At 34.3% G+C, this 22,451-nt stretch overlaps 1 protein-coding gene across 1 annotated transcript; it reads right to left on the reverse strand.

The window, feature by feature from the left end:
* LOC109332435 (gibberellin-regulated protein 12-like) lies at window positions 2,719-3,385 on the reverse strand. Its single transcript, XM_019567416.1, has 3 exons — window positions 3,263-3,385; window positions 3,094-3,124; window positions 2,719-2,951 (listed from the first exon to the last, which is right to left on the reverse strand). The coding sequence occupies exons 1-3, from the start codon at window positions 3,335-3,337 to the stop codon at window positions 2,770-2,772; spliced, it is 288 nt and encodes a 95-aa protein (XP_019422961.1). The 5' UTR covers window positions 3,338-3,385; the 3' UTR covers window positions 2,719-2,769.

Here is a 22,451-nt window from a genome sequence, read left to right on the forward strand (position 1 = left end):
TTGAATTATAAACTAAAATTACAAAACTTACTTAAATAAAACTCCTATGAACTAAGAACAAGAAGAGAGAACTTTAGGGAAGAATTTCTAGGAAGAATGGTGAATGATATGTGTGATATATGATGTTTTGTTCGAATGAATAGTGCCTATATTTATAAAAGTTTCCCTGGAGCCGCTGAGCTGCTTGTTAGCACCGCTCAGCAGCTGACCAAACTCTTCAACAAGGGTTTGGTCACTTGATCAAGCATCTTTGTCACCTCCTTAAGCTTGACACATCAAAGCTAGTTGTGAGCTACGGAACCAGCTATGGTGAGCTACTCTGAAAAGCCTATGGTGGGCTACTTGAAGTGATGTCATTGGTGACTTCATGGTTTGCTTGATGGCTAAGTCAAGTCTGGGTGCACACCGCTTAGCACACCTGTAGAATCGTGAAGCTGCTTGTTCACCAGCTTTGACCATGCTGACTGGGACGTGGCCTGGTGCTTGCTGACTTAGGCAGGAGTCTGGTTCACCGTTGAGCTGCTTGTTGAGTAGCTTGGGCGTGTGCCAAGCTTGTGTCTGACCGTGTCAAGCTTGAGTTCTGACCGTGCCAAGCTTGAGTTCTGACCGTGTCAGGATTAGTCTAGTGCTAGGCTGAGCGGCCAAGCAGGTCCGCTCAGCTGCTTGCTTGAGCAGCTTGGTCCAGGTCAGGCTGGTGTCGAGGTCAACTTAGCGTGGCTTTGGTCCACGCTCAGCTGCTTGCTTAAGCACCTTGATTTTGACTTCTTTTTCATTTTGACCATGAGTCTTTGTCCTCTTTTCTTCTTCTTTCTAAGTCCTACAAAACACATAAAAAAGAAATACAAACACAAGTGTACAAGATTGTGATATTTTATACAAAAAGTATTGTTTTAAGTTGGTTTTTCTCAATTATGCTTAAGATAAGTGCCATAAAAGTGTATGAAATTTAGGTATGTTTGACACTTATCAAAGGCATGTGGAATTGCCATGCATTTTATGAAGTAAGAATAAGCCACCAATTTGTCAACTCTTTATGATAATGTCATGTTACACAAAACACAACTACTCTTATTTTTCACATACACACACACTAAACTAAAGAGGTGAGAGAAGATCTCATCTCTCTCTTCTTCTTCGCAAAATCATGTGGGCCTTGGAGTAGTGAGGGAAGGAGTTTTGCAACTCAAACTTACACAAAAACTCTTCAAAGTCTTGGATCTTGCACTAAGTAACTACTTATTTGAGACTTTTAACTCATTTTGTTTCTTATTCACCCCTTTTAATATTTGTTTTATGTATATTTCTCAAAGTTTATGTTTTAAGAAAGAGGTTAGAGTAGTTAATGGAGAGGTGAAGGTAGATTGCGAAATCTATGAACTTGGTGAGCTTTTAAGCTAGGATAAGCCAACAATTCCATGAAAAACTCTTCCTCTTCTTGTACTTTGTCAAAACCAAACCCTACCACTAGTTGGAAGTTGTTCATCTTTTTCTTTCTTTCCAAGACTGTTGAGTATGGTTGTTGTATAGTGTTATATGCAAAAACCATGTTTAAAGTACTCTTACATTCAAGAACACACCCTTTGTTTTAAAATGTGAAATACTTATGAAAACCTCATGATTGTAATCCTTCTATAAGTCACCTTTTGAGGTTGACAAAGAGAGTGGAACATAGGGACAAGCTTAAGTGGCTTGTGGAAGCTTAAAAACTTGTATTCAGTACTTAAACGTTTCAAAAATCACCTTAAAATGATTTAGTAGTTAAGATAAATGTTAAGTCTTCCTCATGACCTTTAGTTATGAAAAAAGAACACATCTTTGGTGGTGAGAAAGTTGGATCTAGAGGGAAGCAAGTAGAAGTGATTTTGAGTGTTTAAATGTGTTTTTTATGGTTTTGTTGAGCAATAGAGTTTTAGAAAAATGAAGGAAGCTATTTAGGCTCTGTAACTTTAGATTTAAGAGTTTCAGTAACCTAAAAATATCATAGTAGGTTTATAAAAAAATAAAAAAGGTTTATTTTTTATACCTCCTTTTTTCTTTCATTTTCGTGGAAAATCACCACAAAATCATATTAAATCGAAAACATCATATCTTTGTAAGATAAACATGAGTTTTATGAAAAATAAACATGAGTTTCATTTCTGGACCTTTCGTTTCGAAAAATATTTTAGATAACTATAGTGTATTTTGCTCTCTTTAAAGTATGATATTGTTACTTTGATAATGACCTTAAAATTAGTAAAATGTGATGGAAAAATCTGACGTTTCGAAATGAGAAGTTTTGAGAAAAAAGAATCGACTAAGTTAACCTTATTTTTAGAATCACCTATCAACCTTTTTAACAAGTAATATAAGTTAATTTTACATAGTTTAACTTTTTTATTAAAGTAAAAATCTATTTAAATATTTTAGGATGACATTTCCGAGCGTTACAACATGTCATGCATAAAATTTTAATTTTTCAATTATAAAATATTTTCATCTATAAAGTTAATTCATAATGTGTTTCAGTCATCAATTCAATGTGTTAATTTAATATTTTATTTATTTGTTTTTATATCTAATTAGTTGTTTAAGACAGTGTTATTAAACTAGGACTGAATATTAATTCAATCAAGGTATGGGGTTAATAGTCAGACCAATAAATTACTGGTTCAATAAATTAACTAGATTCAAATTTAAAAACTATAGTAAATTCATAATATAACCATATACTTTATTGATCATAAGAAATTAACCAAACAATACACTTTATTAATGAAATAAAACATTTTAGGGGCACTTCGGAGTTCCATGCTTGGTTTTCCAGTTGCTATAGCATGGACATTCTTCTTTGTTGCCGTAGGTACCTGAAGGGACACACAAACATTTCTGACAGCATTTGTTGCAGAAAAATAAACATGGCTTCTTGTGGTGTGTTTCTGAACAACGATAATGACATGTACCCGAGCATTCTGCACATTGTAAACAAGGTTATGTTCTTTGCATAAATAGTGTATATTAGAAAAATATTGTTTTTTACACCTCCCTAGTTATTTAGTTAAGATATAAACATTAATAAAAGTTATTAATTTCACCCATGTTCCGAGCTAGTACCTTGTGGACGAAGTGATCTTTCTCCACCACCCTATATATTAATAAAAATAAAATCAAAAGAAAAATAATTACTTCATTAAAAGAATATGAAATAGAAAGAAAACTCAATTTAAAAATAGAGAAAATGCAAGAAAGTATATGGTGTACTTGGATGAGAAAAAACACTCACATATGCTACTTGTATTACCAAAGCCATCGCTAGGATGATGAAGAAAACATTGCCAGTACATAAAATTTTATCCATAACTCCTTTTTGATCTTTCACTCTTTGCAATGAATTGAAGAATTTTGAGATATTCTCCTGCAATGAAAAAAACTGAAGATCTGGATTTAAATAGAGAAAAGGCAATTGATGACACAACACAGAACGTGGGCACAAAATCCACCAAGTCAAATCAAATTTGATTTTGTAACAGAAAAAGAAAATAAGCCAAATATGGTATATGGTCAGTACTAACATTTTATAGATTATTGTAGAAAATTTATATGTCAAAATTTAAACAAAAATGAGAATTTAAAGGAAATCTCGAGGATAAAAAATTGAATATCTACTGCGTATTAAATAAATAATTATGTAAAATAATTTACACTAATATTTTAATAAAAAAGTATCCAGAAATTGTGAGAGTATGTGATGTATATTTTTTTATTTATTTATTATTCCCTAATCATTATTCAGTTTTATAATGTTGTTAATTGCTGAGGGGAGCTCGCGACAATAAATAAAATAACTTGAGTGTCATAAGGAATGGTTTTAATGCTAATAATAATAAAATATGTGTGACAATTGTGTAGTGCTATGTGTATTGTTAGTTTTATGATTCACACATTCAACATTACTTCTTATATCAATAATCATTGTTGTTATAAAATAATAATAAAAATATTGTTAAGAAAATCAAAACAGGTCAGATCAGACCAGACTTTGTCTTAAACAAGCTGAATCTATATAACATATAGAAGTGTGAGCCTGACCTGTTAGTCTGTTTAATTTTTTTTTCAAAGCCTAGGTCTGACTTGTTTAAAAGTCTGGTCTAACATATTAGTCTGTTTAAAAGGCTTATTATACAATATTAGATTAAAATAGGTGATCATGTCTATATTTAAATAACTAATATGCATACTTTTAAAATAGATTTTTATAACCCTAACAATTAAATTATATTTTTGTATACATTTTTATATTAAAATTACATATATAATAACGTTACATATATATTAAAATTATAAAATAGGAACATTATTACATAATATAACTAAGCTTAATAGGCCATTTGGATGGCCTAAAGTCTGTGATGTTAAACTAGACAGGCTTTTCAAAAAGCCTGAGTCTGGCCTGTTTACGAAAAAAGTTGGGCCTAACCTAGCCTGTTATAGATTAGGTAATAGGCTCCTGATAGGCGGCCTGACCTGTTTCCATTCCTAATACCCATGTTTTAAATTATCCAAATTGTTTGCTTTCTGTCTATAAAATGCATACACCTCTGTTGCTGGTTGGGCCTAATGGATCCTAAATTTAATTTGATATCAATTATAATAATATAATGCAATAATTATTACAACCAACAACAAAAAATTGAATAAATCCATACGTGAAGTGTAATAATTAATAAATACAATAGAGAATATGTTATACAAGATTCGATTTTTTTGTATAAGGGTAAAAAACGTGAATATGAAAACTATGTATTTAAGTGCTTATTTGGTATAAATGAAAGTTTGCAATTTTTTTTTATTTTTAAAATATAAGTTTAAGGTTGTAGCATAAATATGTTTTAAACTCACTTAGATTATAAGCACAACTTTAATTTATAAGTAAGTATGCCGAAAGTGACCCATCTTTTATGATGGCTTGCTTATTTCCTCCAACAAATATATATCACTTCCCATTTCACGCCTCAAATTTTAATAGCACTTCAGTCCTTTTTTGAAATGATATCTCTTTGAATTGCTTATTTTATCATTGATGAACAATTTATTTAGTAGATTGTTTATTTCAAGTTTAATAACATTGTCATGCTGTTTTTAAATACTGAAATTGAATTTATATTATGTTCTATTTTAATTTTTTTAGCATGTCTTGTGGTATTAAAAATAAAACATTTATAGTAAAAACACATGATGATAAATATTAAAAAATGTATATTTTAATAATAAAATAAAAAATAACCTAAATAATCATAACATAAATAAATAACGTCATTTCAAATGTTCTAATTTACTGTAAAACAAAATAGTTTTTTACCTTACTTAAACGAAATAAATTAGTTTATATTTAGTTTTCAACAGATGGTTCACTAATTAAAGCGCATACTAGTGAAATGAGATATACTTATATATTATATTAATATTAATGTTATAAAACTAATAATGAGTGTGATAAATAATTTTATTTATATATTTTGTTGAAATGAAATGTATGACATGGTGGTAGACATGTTTTAGAAGTAAAACAAATGTAATAGTTATACGCTCGATCTTCCACAACAATATTTTGATAAAAAGTGAATCAATTTGATAAAAAAAGGCCATTTGAATTTGTTCTATCCTGGTTACATTCGGGCTATCATTCGTCCGCCCCGAGTATCCAGTACAATATTCCTCGTCTCCTCGTTACCCGCCTCAAATGGACCCATTTGTGACAGATGTCATAAATGCTCCTGACACAACATAAATATTACAGACATGACATTAATGCATCTGACCCACCATTTAATGCACATTTGACCCCGTCATTAATGCGCCATTGGCCCGCCCTCAATGTCCGCTAACAGATCGCTTGACATGCCGCCTACACATTCCGCATGCCCCCGACAATTCGACAAGAGCATATCTGCAGGACAAGCAAGGACGACCTGGGTACATCCACAATACCCGTTAGATGCTGGCCAATGGCCAATGACAAGATGCCATCTCAACATATTGTTGAAAGAGTTTTCTGGCTAGGTAAGGCAAGTTTCTGATTGATTTATTTAATGACAGGTTGATTCTTTGTTGTTAACACAAGTGATAATGAGTGATATTTATTTTTGTTTTCCTTTATTAACGGAACTACTTCCTTGTGGAAGGTTGGTAAAGAATAGATAAATAAAACAATAAATTAATGTTAGTTGCAGAATTTAAATGACAGAAAATAAATGTTAGTTGCAGAAAATAAATGACAGAAAGTAAAAAGTAGTTAGATCATTCATTATGACTGTGTAAAAATTTGTTGAAAGAGTGTTCTTGCTTGTAAGACAAGTTTATGATTGATTTATTTAATGACAATTCGATTCTTTAATCACCATCTTGGCTTTGTTGGAATAAATTCCAAGGTCAGTATAATGGTATGAATTTAGAAAATTAACACACGTGATAATGAGTAATATTTTTTTTTGGTTTCCTTTATTAACCGAACTACTTCCTTATGGAAGGTTGGTAAGGAATAAATAAATAAAGCAATCAATAAATGTTAGTTGCAGAATTTAAATGACGGAAAATAAATGTTAGTTGCGGAAAATAAATACCAGAAAGTAAAAGTTAGTAGTTAGATCACTTATTATGACTGTGTATTTTTCCTTTTTACAAAGATACAATTTATGAATTAAATTTCACTTTGATTCAAGGTTTCTTTCTTTGTCAACAAATAAAAATTTGAAGTTAACACTTTACTATTTTACATTTGCATCTCTTTTAAGATTCAATTGGAGTATATTATAAGGTTATGTCAAACCACAAGGAATTGTCTAATAGAAAATTATTATAAACATGTTATATCACTAATAAAGTTTGAACATATTTTTGGTTTAATTTTGTTTATGAAATTTTAACAAGTAAATAAATAAACATAAACAACTAATATGCACAAATTCTTGAAGAAAAAATTTAGTTTGAATGATAGAAATATTTCTTAACATGTTTCTATGAAAAATGTTTATAAAAGCTATGCGTTATACTTTGGTTATTCCAAACATTAGTTCATAAAATTTCCCCAGTCCCCCGATGAGAAAAAATGATTTTCAAACCATGCAAAATACACTCATCAATAGAAAACTTCCACTCGACGAAATAAGTTATCACGCCTTATTTCAGGCTCCGTAAACATTGATTAGCCTTGATTACAAGTTTCTTAAAATGGATGCTTTGATTTGGCAAATGAAGTAAGTTGTATTCCTACTTTTTAGTTCATTTGTCAAGACTTTAAAAAGAAGAATTTTGGATCTTGAAATCAAGTTTTAGGTGATCAAACTAAAACCGAATTAAGCATTTTCTAAAGAATTGAAATTGCCAAAGTAATAACTTAAACAAAATTCAATATAATGAAACAAGAAATTGCAAGAAATATTAGTGAGCCAAAATTCAACTAAAATTTAGGAGCATTAGCCATCTTAATTCAACTAAAATGAATTTTTACATCTCGTTTGATTACTCCTTCTACTCCTGAATTAAGGAGAAACTACAAAATAAACACACCTAAACTATTTTGGAGTAGAAATTCTCCAAGAAATTACAAAGAAGAGAGTGGAGAAGAAGAGAGAATTTCGGATTTGAGAATGTATGTGTAAAATGGAATGTGTATGAATGGAATGAAGTGCCTCCTATTTATAGGAGTTTTATGCCACCGCCAAGCTGCTCTCCTCCACCGCTAAGTTGCTGACCAAACCCTTCAACATGGGTTTGGTCACTTGGGCCAAACAGCTTAGTCACCTCTTGGGACTGAGTCACCCAAGCTATTGTGAGCTACTTGCCTAGCTGTTGTGAGCTACCTCTAAAAATCCTATGGAGGCTATTGGGAGTGAGGTCATGCATGAAGTCATGGTTGCTTATCAACATGGGTTTGGTCACTTGGGCCAAACAGCTTAGCCACCTCTTGGGACTGAGTCACCCAAGCTATTATGAGTTACTTGCCCAGCTGTTGTGAGCTACCTCTAAAAATCCTATGGAGGCTACTGAGAGTGAGGTCATGCATGAAGTCATGGTTGCTTAGTGGCGAAGTCAACTTGACCAACTTTGCTGAGTGCACACCACCAAGCTCCTATGTGGCACCGCTAAGCTTCCTGCTTGAGCAGCTTTGACCTTGCTAATGGTGATGTGGCTTGGTGCTTGCTGATGTCTAGGTGTGTGGTTCCAAGCTGGTCGGTCATGGTGCTCTGCTAAGCTGCCAGCTTCAGCAGGTTGGCTTGTGCCAGGCTTGTGTTCTGACCGTGCCAGATTGAGTTTGACCGTGCTAGGTTGGTGTCCAAGTCAGCTAGGCGTGAGTTTTGTCCAAGCTAAGCTGTTTAGTGAGTAGCTTCATTTTGACTCCATGCTTTCCACATAGGCCAAATTCTGTTGAATCATGCTTAAGGTTAAGCACATAGTTTGCCACGTCAAGCTTAAACATGTCATTTGTGGATCATTTTGGCCTATTTGAGCATTTTGCTTGCACTTAATCATTTCTTATCTTTTCCACATAAATCTTACAAAATATAATAAATAAAAAATACACAAAGTATACATACAAGATTGTGATATTTTATCCAAAAAATGTTGAATTAAGTTAGTTTTCTCAATTTTGACAAGGATAAGCGCCATAAAAAGTGTATGAAATTTAGGCATTTTTTGCACTTATCACATACCCTAAACTCTATAAATATAAGAGACCACACAAGGAGTATAATTAATTCTCATTCCCTCATTTATTGCTACATTTATTACTACTTGCTCTAACTTCTCTCTTACTCATTCCCCTTATCTCTCTAGAACATATTACTGACTTGATCTTCAGATAACCATTTTAGGTACCTCCCTCGGCGGGTCTAGGCAATAATCCGACCAGGTCTTTTGATCTCTTCATTCTACCGGACATCCATCACCGCCATTCTCCATCCTTCACCGAGCAATCTTCATCCATCACTGACCATTCCCTCCTAATTAGGTGTTATCTTTAACAACGCTTATTGAAGAAGTGCTGTTAAATATATGAGGTATGACCGTTAACAACGCTTGCTTCAATAAACATTGTTAAAGATAACACATTTAACATCTTTAACAACGCTTATTGAAGAAGTATTGTTAAATATATGAAGTATGACCTTTAATAGCGCTTGCTTAAATAAGCGCTGTTAAAGATAACAAAATATAACACCTTTAACAACGTTTTCTTCAATAAGTGTTTTAACAGTGTTCAACACATAAGCGCTGTTAAATGAGCATTGTTAAATATCAATTCTGGCGTAGTGTAATACAAAAGAACATTGGCACCATCCATGGCTTACCTACAACATGGTGACCACCCATAACCAAGCTCAACCACCTAGCCACACAGTTCCACTCAACACCAACATTCCCCCACACCACGACACTCCTTCTATTGACCCTCCAACAATAGTAATGTAACGCCCTGAAAATTACTCCAATAACATTGCGCAAAAATGGGTAAATTTGTTTTTTGTAATATAAAATTCCTTTCCTTACATTCGATTCCTTTTCGGGACATCACGTTAAATAACATTAATTGCAGAAAAATCAAAAATCGTTACCTAATGGTAACCAAAATCAACTCAACATATCGTGGAATAATTCTTTATTGAAATAAGGGAAAATGTTAGTACGAAAAACAAGGCGCAATAAAATATTTGTTTGAACTGAAAACATACAAAATAGGTTGAGCCATTCAGCACATCAAAACTACCATACACAGATACCCTCCTTAAAAGCAAAATAGAAATGGAAATGGCTGCTAGTGACTAGTTCCAGTGTTCGTGGGTGCGCTAGAACACTCTCTTGGGTCTTCCTCCGTCTCAGAATCGGAGGAGAGGCCTACCACCTCAATGGAGTCCTCTACACATATTAACTCCACACAATCCCCCTTTTTGGCTTCCATCTCCTCCTCTTCAGCCTCCATCTCCCCTTTCGGGTTATTGGACGAACCCTACGACCTACTCCTCAGTCCCGCATCTACCTGAAGATCGAGCATCGTCCGTCGAGCAGCTCTCTTCCATGGTGGGAAAATGAGTACATTGTCCCAACTCTGTCTCCTAGAAGATGGCCCTACAGTAGTGGGTCCATGAGGAATCACAGATTGAATGGATGGTGCAGCAGGTGCTGATCTCCAACTAGGTAACGTGAAAGAGGCCACCAAGTGTACATGATGTAAGGGGAAGCGCATCGTAGAGCCATAACAAACCATCTCCAGCTCTAAGGCACAAGGGCCTATGTAGGTGTATCGGTGCCCGTCACTGCTCCATGTCCTCTCTTGGGACATCGAGAATCGGTAGCTCCGAATCCTCGCGGTATGGTCCAGTTGAACGAGAACGCGAACCGAAGACAAGCAGAAAGAAAAGGGAGTAAGACATCTAATGAATGTTATTCATTGATAAAGTGGAATTACATAGAATATCACATCCTGATAGACACACATAATATACACAATATATTCCGCATACATAAATGCAAATGATGAATGATATTATATCTCAAGCTTTGAGAATCAATATCCATGAACTCAATGTATGAATGCTATGTTTATTTCATCCATCCTTACACCAATATCCTCCTAATAAACTATTCGTAAATAACCGAGAGAACAAGTCCCATAACAAGTCGATTTGAAAGCACCAAAAATATTCATCGCAATGATATATGATCATCTGTTCTGAAGAACTGTCCACTTCAGGATGGTGTCGTATCAAACACTTTCTGGGCATCCCTCTCATCGATCCTGATTGCAAAGTGGGGTTGTCAGAGATCATCTAGTTTACGCTGTGAGAATTGTCCAATCCAACAGAATAACTCATCTAGGAATACAAGGGACTCGTCTCACCTAGACTCGCCCTCAAGACTTTGTTGATGAATCACCGCCATCACCGTCCCTCTCAACATGGTAGGACTCATTCATATCCTATAAATTTCCTCTCCACTACTTTGTTATTCATAATGAGTATGCACACTAATCGAGGTTAGTCAATTAAGTCTTTTAATCATTCATTTACATGATCGGTCCAACCTAAGACATCTTCCAAAGGAATGCTTTTTGTGAGACCCGATCTTACGTCTTTACGTAATAGAGGATTAATATACTTACAACTACTAACCATTGCTGAATTACCCTAGACAACCACATGGCCAAGCCTCTTACAGTCTGATGACCTCGCGACGTGGTATCATATAATTCTTTTTAGGTATCACCTTACGCACGACGTCATCGTCGGAATCTTGCCCGAATAAGTCACAAGAACAAAGGTAACTCTATAATTTTTTTGATTTGGGCATCGAGATCCTTGCTCGAGCTAGGATCTTTCCCAATTGTTTTTGTGTTGGGTTTTCTAAAAATATTAAGTGTTTCTAAAAATTTCCCAAACAAGAAGCTTAAAAAATTAGAGGAAGAATCACATATATACATAAAAATAAAATAAAGTGAAAGAAGAACTTACATGATGGTGAAGAACTTTGGAGAAGAACTTGAGAGAGTTTTTAGGAAATTTGAAAGCTTTTGAGTTTTGAAAAACTTTGAAAATGATTTGTACTTTCAAATCAGAACATTGAGGGGTTTAAATAGAGTGTGGAAATTTCTTGGTCAAAAGTTTCATTTATGAGGATAAGAGAGAATCCTATTTTGGTGGGATTTTTGTCCCCTAGGCACATGGCTCGTGTCAGGCCTGCGCTGAGCGCATGGTAACCCCTGCTGGGTTGTGGGTCAGATTTTAATGTTTGACCAAGTTTGGTTGAACCATGACCATGACATGACCTTGATTTGGGCCTTTTATGAATTTTTACAAAATTTGACTTGGCCCAATAACCCATTTATATTTTCCCATATTTCTTTTTGAAAAAGTTCTGATTTACTTTCCTAAATCTTAAAGTTTTAATTCAATTTAGTTTATAAAAGTGGTTCTTCTTTTTGTCATAAAACAAATTAATATATAGAAGAAAGGAAAAAATGAAGGAAAAAACATAGTATATATATTCAAAATGTACTAGGTTGCCTCCTAGCAAACGCTCTTTTACCGTCATTAGCTTGACGTATATTACCGATTAAACCAAATTTTTACCACCTTCTTTCTACTGCCCTGTTGAGCTTGGTTCACCCATCACATTATAGTGTTCTCTTGGATTAACTTCAGTATTAGCTGAAAATGTTGATTACTGATTTTCAGGTAATTGTTTGGCCAATTGCTCAATTTGAATCTCCATATTCCTGAGAGAGGCATCAATGTTTTTCTGGTTGGAGATTGTCATTTGCATGAACTGATTCAAAGTGTCCTCCAGTTTAACACTTTTGTCTTGTATTGGGTGTTGGTACTGATTTTTCCTCGGGTAGAATTAAGCTGGTGATTTTTGAGGATTTTCTTATCTCCAAGACTGATTTCTTTGAAACTGATTATTACCCCCTTGAGGGTAATTATTATGAAAGTTCTACCTTGGAGGATTTCCCACAAAATGGACCTCCTTATTTTGACAATGGCCCTCCTCATAATTATTAGAAAAATGATTACAACTATAAACTTGCTTCTTTGAAGATTCTCGTATTTGTCGAGGTAAATCATTAAGAATTTGGGTCACTTCATCAAGTTGTTGTTGAAGCAGTTTATGTTGAGCCAACATTGCATCTGTTGAGCTTAATTCAAGGACTCCACCTCTCCTTGGCGGTGGTCCTCTTTGGTGCTGACTTTTCTGGTCATTCATTGTCATGGATTCAATTATATCTATGGCTTGTTGCGGTGGTTTAGTCAAGAGTTGTTCACCAGCTGTAGCATTCAGAATCCACTTGTGTTGTTGTTGCAATCCATTGATAAAAATATGGATTTGAGTTTGCACATCAAATCCATGATTTGGGCACTTCCTCAGCATAGATTTCAATCTATCACAGAATTCACAAAGACTTTCCCCAACAGGTTGAACAAATGTGGATATTGTTGTTTTTAGATCAATAAACTTTCCTTGCAGAAACTATATTCCCATAAATTTCTCCTCCACCAGATTCTAGTCATTATGAATGTGCGGAGGCAGATCTAGAAACCATTCTTTAGGTTTCCCGATTAGAGTTAACGGGAAAAGCCTCAGGAAAGTGGTTTCCTCTTCTGTTTCACAGACACCAGCAGTTCCAATCAACTCGTAGAATTTTCTGAGGTGGTTGTATGGATCTTCATGTTCTAGCCTGATAAAGGATTGGCGTACATGAGCTGTAACAGTCCATACTTCATTTCTGGCATCTTTTAAGTCTCGGATGGTCTCCCAATTCTAATCATGTTCATTAGTGTAAAACTAACAAATCCTCTACTGTTTGGCTGGTTTTCTGCCCTTGATCCTTCACCGGTTTGCTGAATATTGGCCATTGATTCGAAATTCTTCTTGGCTTTCCTTTGGACTTTCTTTTTCTCCATTAAAGTTTTTTCGAGTTCTAGATCGTAAGAAAATTCAACCTGTTTGTTCCTGCAATGCATGCACCAAAGGAATTTTTTCTGTTTTTTTTCATAAGAATAAACAATATTTCTAATTTACAAATTAATTTGTACAAAAGTGAAAAAAAGATTTTTGTGCAAAATTGTTAATAATATAACATAATAAATAATAAATTCTATTTTTAGCAATTCCCCAGCAGCGGCGTCAATTTGTTGAAAGAGTTATTGTTGCTTGCTTTATTTTGAGGTAGTAAGTTTCTGAGTATTTTATTTAATGACAGGTCGATTCTTTGCTCGTCAACTCGTCTTTGTTGGAATAAATTCCAACGCCAGTATAATGGTTTCAAGAATGTTCCTTTAATAACAAAACATAGCGTTTATTGAATTATTAACAATTTCATACCATCTCGGCTATGTTGGAATAAATTCCAACGCCGTTTTAATGGTATGAATTTATAAAATTAATACAAGTGATAATGAGTGATATTTAATTAGTAATTGACTTTATTTATTTACTCCCTTTTCAGGTTCCTTTTAACCATACCATAAAGGTTGGTCTGATTTTATTAAATTAACCATACCATTTCTTATGAAAGGTTGATATTAAAGAATAATAAAATGACAAAAGAATAAAGTTAGAAGTTCACCGTACCACTTATTTCAAAGAGTTGGTATAAAGAATAAATAAAGCAATAAATAGTTTGTTGCATAATTTAAATGACAGAAACTAAATGTTTGTTGTGAGGATGAGGAAGAGGATGAGGATGAGGATGAGGAAGTGTTAGATCACTCATTATAACTGTATATTTTTCCTTTTCACAAAGATACAACTTATGAATTAAATTGTTCTTTGATTCAAGGTTTCTTTCTTTGTCAACAAATAAAATTTATAAGTTAACACTTTATTATTTTACATTTCCATCTCTTTCAAGATTCAATTGTAGTATAATACAGGGTTATGTGGAACCACAAGGAACTGCCTAATAGAATATTATTATAAACATTTTACATTACTAGTAATGTTTAAACATCTTTTTTATTTATTTTTCTTATGAAATATTAACAAGTAAATAAACATAAACAACTATTATGAACAAATTCTTGAGGAGAAAATTGGTGGGAAATATGGAATTATTTCTCTACTTAATTGAGTTTGAAAACACTGAGTTATGTTGTATATTTTCGGTTAATTCCACACATCATTTCTAAATCATTCATCTAGTGTCCTAAATGATAAGATGATTTTCAAATCTTATGTAATACACTAAATAACATTTATGTGCCACTCGTCGGAGTAGGTTGTCACACCCTACTTCAGGCTCCATCAACTTTATTTAGCCTTGAACATAAGTTGCTTAAAATACATGCTTGATATGGCAAGGGAACTAAGGTGTAGGTTATAAGTTCACTTGTCAACACTTTAAGAAGTAGTTTTTTGATCTTTAAATCAAGTTTTAGGTGATCAAGCTAAAACCGCATTAAGAACTTTATAAAGAATTAAAACTTAACCAAAAAGTAATAACTTGAATGCATTGATTTCAAGAGATGATAAATTAAAAAGAATAAATTACACAATAATTTAAGTCAAATTGTAGGAGCATGAACCATCTATCCATGGATGAGATGCTTTTGGTCCCAAATGAGGTTACAAAATTATGTTTGTGCATCTCATTTGCCATCTCCTTTCTTCTCTGGAATTAAGAAAGTAAAACTACAAACTACACTTACCTAAACTACTTTGGAGTGGAAATTCTCCAAGAAAATTACAAGAAGAAGAAGAGAAGACTTTGATTCAAGTATATGAATGTAGGAGTGAATGTGAGAGTGTGAATTTATGAATGAGAATGTATGTTTTTTCCTTTGAGGTGTCCTCCTATTTATAGGAGTTTTTGCTCACCACCAAGTTGCTCTCTTCTATCGCCAAGCTGCTGACCAAACCCTTCAACATGAGTTTGGTCATGGCCAAGCAGCTTAGTCACCTGCTTGAGGTTGACTCACCCAAGCTAGTTGTGAGCTACTGGCCCATATATTGTGAGCAACCTCTGAAAAGCCTATGGAGGCTACTTGAAGTGAGGTTATGCATAATGTCAAGGTTGCTTGGTGGCTAAGTCAACTTGACCAAGTTGTTGGGTGCACACCGCCAGGCGCTTATATGGCACCGCTCAGCTGCCTGCTTGAGCAGCTTTGACCGTGTTGATGGTGATGCGGCCTGGTGCTTGCTGATCTGGTCAGGTGCGTGGTTCCAAGCTGGGCGGCCCAGGTGCTCCATTAAGCGGTCATCTTGAGCAGCTTGGCTTCTGCTAGGCTTGTGTTTTGACCGTGCCAAGTTGGATCTTACCGTGCTAAGTTGTTGTTCAGGTCAGCTAGGCGTGGGCTTGCCCTAAGCTAAGCTGCTTAGTGAGCAGCTTCAAGTTGACTTCATATTTTTTCACATAGGCCAAGTCTTGTTGAGTCATGCTTAAGGCTAAGCACATAGCTTTCTATGTCAAGCTTAAGCATGTCATGTGTGGATCATTTTGGCATCTTTTAAGCATTTTATTTGTATTTGATTAATTCTTATTTTTTCCATAAAAATCCTACAAAAATATAATACAAAAAAATACACAGCATATATACAAGATTGTCATATTTTATCCAAAAAGTGTTAAATTAAGTTGGCTTTCTCAATTTATCCAAGGATAAGTGCCATGAAATGTGTATGAAAATTAGGTATTTTTGGCACTTATCAGATAGTTGAAGACCAAATCAACTTACACCAACTCAACTAAATTGGATTATGCATAACTTCACTGGAAGCAACTTTAAGTGATAGAGCACCATCATTAGACTTTTGCCACATTAATCTATCTAATAAGTTGCCTGCTATTTTTGTATTGGCTATTTTCCAAGTGATCTTAGGGAAAAGTTTTGCCATAATTCTTGGAATAGTCCACTTTGAAACTATCCTAAAGTTGGACGTAGATGCTAAAAGGGAGTGATGCAACTCTTGAGGAATATTCATCATGTCTACAAGAGGCTCACCTATCCAATTATTCCTCAAGAAATTGATTTTCTCACCATTGCCCACTAACTAGATGGAATTCATATTACAAACCTGCCAATTGTCCCTAATTCTAGGCCAGAATGATGATTTGAAGTATTTGGTGGGAGGATAATTGTTGCATCCAAATTTGTCTCTATAGAAGATGGCCTACTCATAAGTTTAAGATCTCATGTCCCAAGCTAGTTTCAACAAAGATGCCTTATTCATTAGCTTGACTGATCTAATACCCTAACCCTTTGCTTGAACAAGAGAGCACACTTTAGACATAGCCACAGTGACTAACTTTCTCTTCTCTAAATCACCAGCCCAAATAAAATTCATGATTCCTTTCTCCACCAAGCTCAGGAATTCCATAGGTCATTTATATATGTGAAAGGTGTAAACCCTCATACTCTATATTATAGACTTTACAAGCTCAACTCTGCTCATAATGGAAAGAGAATATCTCAAGGAGGACAATTTGTTTAGAATCTTATCTACAATAGATCGAAGATGTATCCTCTTTGGTTTCCCTTTGAACAAAGGCACACCAAGGTAATTAAAGGGCAGGATACTAGTAAAGAAACCCAAATAGGATGCAATAGAAGCTTTCTTTCTAGGAGAGGAATTACCAGCATAGAACTTGCACTTGTTAATGTTTAATTGTTGACCAGAGGCTTAAGCATAGTCCAAGATAAGCTGTTTTAGGCAAAGCAAATCCCTTTTAACCTCTTTGAAAAAAATGAGGATGTCATCAACATACAAAACATGACTAGTAGTTTGAATATTTTTAGGACCAGAGATGCTACTGAGCTTTTTTTCATTCACAAGTCTAGTGATACCCATGCTAAGAACATCCTCAGCCAGACAAAACAACATGGGAGAAAGAGGATCACCCTGCCTAACTCCTCTACTACACTTGAAAAAACCTGCATTAGAGCCATTAACATTGATAGAGAGTCTAGCAGATTGAAGAAAGACTTTAATCCAATTGCATAATTTCTAGTTAAAACCAAAAGCATGATGGGTCTCCAAGAGGAATTTCCAATTCATATTGTCAAAAGCTTTCTGTATATCCACCTTAATTGCAAGATTTCCTCCAAAAGTCTTGTGATCCAGCAAGTTTATTGCCTCAAAAACAAGGCAAATGCAGTCTTGAATTTTCCTATCATGAATGAACCATCTTTGCTGAGTAGAAATGATTCTAGGAGCAATAGAAGCCAATCTATCAGCCAACACCTTTGTTAGTATCTTAAACTGAAAATTAGCCAGAGCTATAGGCCTGAAGTTTTCTATTATCTCAGCATGCTTAATCTTAGAAATCAAAACCACAATTTGAGTTGAGGTTTGTAAGGATCCATCCTTGAGTAAAAAATTGATTGGCAGAATTACACACCTCAAGGTGCACTATATCCTAGAAATGCTAGTAGAAGCATTCCCCAAAACCATCAAGGCCTGAAGTGCTGGCAGAATTACACATCTTTAGAATGAAGCTTTGTTAGAATAAGATTTTCATCATCTGAAACTAGCATAGGGGCCACTGATTGGATTAAAAGATTAGGAGAGGTGTTATTCGGAGAGTCAAATAAATCAGTGTAGAAGTTTAGGGCATAGTTAGAAATATCCACTTGCTTAGTTAGAATGGAGTCACCAACCTTTAAAAGGGACATAGACTTGGTTGCTTGTCTAATCTTAGTTATCTTGTGAAAGAAGCTAATGTTCTTGTCACCATACAAGTGCCAGTTAATCCTACCTTTCTCCTTCCAAAAGACTTCTTCCACAAGAAGAGCTCTAGCCAACTCATCTTAGGCTATATTCTCTTGATCCAACATGGTCTGATCAACACCCAAATCATTAATGCAATTATGGATTATTTCCACATTCATCTTAGCCATGTTAACCTTGTGATGAATTTTGCCAAAAATATTGATGTTCTAGATTATGAATTCCTTTTTAAGGATCTTCAACTTTTGAGCAAGAATGAACATTGGACAACCATAGACCTCAGTTTTCCAAACATCATCTACAAGTCTACTACAATCCAAGTTTTTCAACCATATTTTGTGGAATCTAAATGAAGAGATTCTTGTTGAAGTGGAAGCAGCTGAATGGAGCAACAGAGGATGATGAGCACAAGCCAATCTAGGAAAAGTGCAGCAAGAAACCTGGTTCCAAGTGTTAATCCACTCCTCATCGCAGATGATTCTATCAAGCCTTTTTCAGTGAGAGTATACCTTCTTCTCCTATTAGACCAAGAAAATTGAGCCCATATAGTTGGAAGATTCACGAGGTTTGAAGTGTCAATTAAGGATTGGAACTCAAAACAGGAGATTCTAGCTGGGAGGGTTATTCCTCTACATTCATCAGCACCAATAACAACATTAAAGTCACCTCTGCAACACTAAGGTCCAGGGTGAGCTAGCATATCTGCCTTTACATTAGACTAGAGAACCCTTCTTCTAATGCAACTAGTAAAGACATAAACAACACAAACATTAAAACTCATATTTTCCAAATGAAAGGAGATTGAAATGTGCTGATAAGAATTGACCAAAATAGTAGGGGACAAACCAATTTTACAAAGACCCCAGATTGAAGGAATTAGGTTACCCCTATTGTTAACAACAAACAGCCTGAGATTCAAGTCATTCTAGAACCTAGGATTAATCACATCAGTTGAGATCACAGGCTCGGTAACAAAAACCAATTCAGGGTTATTTTCTAGACAAATGTTTTTTAGGGTCAGCCTAGAGTTTAAGTTCCCTAATCCCCTACAATTCCAAAAAAGAACTCTCATTTAGGAGTATTGAGGTATCCATCTTTTCTAGTTTGATACACCTTTGCAGATTGTCCTCTCTTTTTCAGCTTTCTCTTTTGGGATTTGCTTCTTCAGTGGAATCCTCAGTGGACTCATCATCAACCCAAAGTCTGCCCACTATATGGCTATCATTAGCTACAACATGCTCTAAATCAGCTGTTTCTTGGATATGATGTTTGCACTCAGTGAGTTATCAGAATCAACTTCCTCAATGGAGGTCTCTACCCTTGTGGTAATCAACTCATTCTCAATCTGATTATCAAGACTCACCCTTCCGGTGTGATTACCAACCTTTCAAAGTTTTGCAGATTTTCCTCCACCTTTTATCAATCTCCAAATTAATGACCAGGTCACTAACCTTATCCTCTTATGTTGTTTTCTCCGCTAGCTTTGGTTTTTTAGCCACATTTTTAGCCACCTCTGCCTTAGGACTTCTGTGTGCTCTGCAACAATGAGGAACCATGTGCCCAATGGCATTACATCCTTGACAGAAGTCTGGTAGATTTTCATATTCAACGTAGACAAAAAAAGAAAAAACTTCCCTTTCAACAAGGATCTGGTCAGGTAGTTTTTTTAGGTTCAGTTCCACCATTACTCTTGCAAAATGACCAAATGATCTGTTATGAGTAACTTCATCTAGAGAGATTGGGGTGCCAATGCCACATGCTATAGAGAATATTATCCTAGGGCTTCAATATTCTTGTGGAAGGTTGTGTATCTTGATCCAACATTGAGTATGGGAAAGTTTCGGCAGGTTAGAATTGAAATCAGGTGACAAAAAGAATAATATAAGGAATCCAGGCTTCAAACTCCAAGAGCCCACATAACAAACACTCCTCAAGTCTTCTATTGAAGAGAAACCAAAATCATAAAAACCTTTACAAAGGGAAATCATAAACCATTTACCAATCATGCTCCACAAAGATGTGAGCTTAGTTTTCAGATCTGCAAACTTTAGGGGAGTATCTCCCTTGGGTAGAATGAGCCTTCCATGAAGATGACTTTTGTATCTTTGTAGGTCTGATTGGTAATCATCTTCAGGTATTTTTATGACAATATCATCTCCCTTTATGCAAGGTTGGGGCAATTGTGAAGTGGTTATGTCACATGAGGATTTTAGAGCTTGAGCAAAAGATTTTTTCTTTAGAGAGATGAGAGGTTTTTGTTGAGAAATAGACTTAGCGTGCCCCTTTTCCATATCTCCCAGAAAGCTCCACGGGATGAGTGTTGTTGTCGACTTCATGTTGATGATGATGAAGGATCTTTTAAGAAAGTTGGAGCCATACCTAGAAGAGAGCTATTTTTCTCCAAAAAATTAGTACACGCAAATCACACCTATATTCTTAGTCATCTAGAAGATACCGTTGGTAGTACCCAAAAAAATTATATCATTCAACCTATTATTTATTTAAAAATTATTTTATGTTAATTTTTTATTACTTTTATAGATGGAAATTTAATGGTATAGTTTAAACAAAAAAAGAGTTTTTGTAAAGTTTTTATTCAAATATAATTTTTGTACATATAACTATTGGCTACGAATTAAAATTGTAAAAAAATATATAAAATAGAATAAAAATGAAAGAAAAAATAGTTTACAAAACTAAATCAAAATAAAAGAAAATATGACCTTAGAGGTATCCATCTTGTTTAAAGAGGTATGTCCACTTCCTAATTTAATTTAATCTAATTCAATTTTTATGTTTGATTTATTTTACTTTGTTTTAACTAACTCTCATTTTTAGATGAATAACAAATCTCTTGGAAATGAATAATTATCTCTTCTAAAAAGTATTATTTATTTGATTTTAATTTGTTACTTTATCTTCTTTGCATCAAATATTAGACTAAAGAAGAAAAATCTCCACTCCAATAAGGTGTGCTTTACAAACATGAATGGATTAAGAAGAAGACCTTGACTTTCATTTATAAAGTTTGCAAAATTTATTATTCTTATACTATATTTTTATAAGCGAACTTTTTGATAAAAAAAACATTTGATGGTTTTGATAAAAAAACACATTTGATGGTTTTGATAAAAAAACACATTTGATGCTTACTAAAGAAGAAAAATCTCCACTCCACTTTGATGATTTTTTATCTCGTTTTATCTACCACTTTTTATTTTAATAAATGAATTCATGAGAATGCTTTTCATTGACTATATTTGTGAGTGAATTCTTAGCAATTAATTTAATGGAGACTAAATAGTAAGTGTTTTATTTCTTCTAATGTTTAGGAACAATAAAGGAACCAATATAGCAATGACAGTCTCCGAAAAACAATTCAAAATTACAACTAAGCCTATTTGTGTAGAAGTTAGGACATAGTTCATAACGTGATAACCAAAAAAATGGTCATTATGTACTCTTAATAAGATTATCTTCATGGTCTTCCCTTCCTCTAGAAAATATGATTTTTAAAACAACTTTAAGGATAGAGGACCTATAAAGCGTTAAAGACATGGAAGGTATATGATCCTGAAAGCATGGATTTTTTTATATATAATGAGACTGCATGATGCAATGATATGTGGGGACTCAATATATGTAGAACTATGGTAAGAGATGTGGGGACTCATAAGAAGTGGATGGCACAAATGCTACATTGTATAAGATGTGACATTGATATTTATTTGATTGCAATAGAATGAGGGGTAAGACTCATGCACACATGTTCTAGAATACCACTTTCATCTTGAGAAGAATGACTAAATTCAAAACATTGCTCTAGTGTGGGTTTGCTGGGACTTTCTTTCCATAGAGATAAACATATTCAAGTTTGACGTTTTTGAACATCAAAATTGCCCTAGTGTGCCTATTCTAAACTTTTAACTTCAGTTCAGAGGCTATAACCTAGATTCTTCAAAAAGCTATCCCAATTTGCTTTATTGAATATTGGCAGTAGTAGCTCTTTTCCTTGAGGGAGTTTATTTCATTTTCCCTAATTTTTCCAAGAATTGTAGTATATGTATCTACCAAGAGCTCTCGCTTTGTATTATGATCCTAAACTACAATTGCAGGTTTTAGACTTAGTACCTTCTCATTTTCTTCGGATTTCGTATGATTTTGTTTAAGTTAACACTTTTTACTAGGGAGAAGATCACTAGTACCATGCGCATGGGTCATTATCGAAGCTACTTTTTAAAAGTTCTTAA

Source organism: Lupinus angustifolius, chromosome LG18, assembly GCF_001865875.1.
Source record: "Lupinus angustifolius cultivar Tanjil chromosome LG18, LupAngTanjil_v1.0, whole genome shotgun sequence".
NCBI lineage: Eukaryota > Viridiplantae > Streptophyta > Magnoliopsida > Fabales > Fabaceae > Lupinus > Lupinus angustifolius.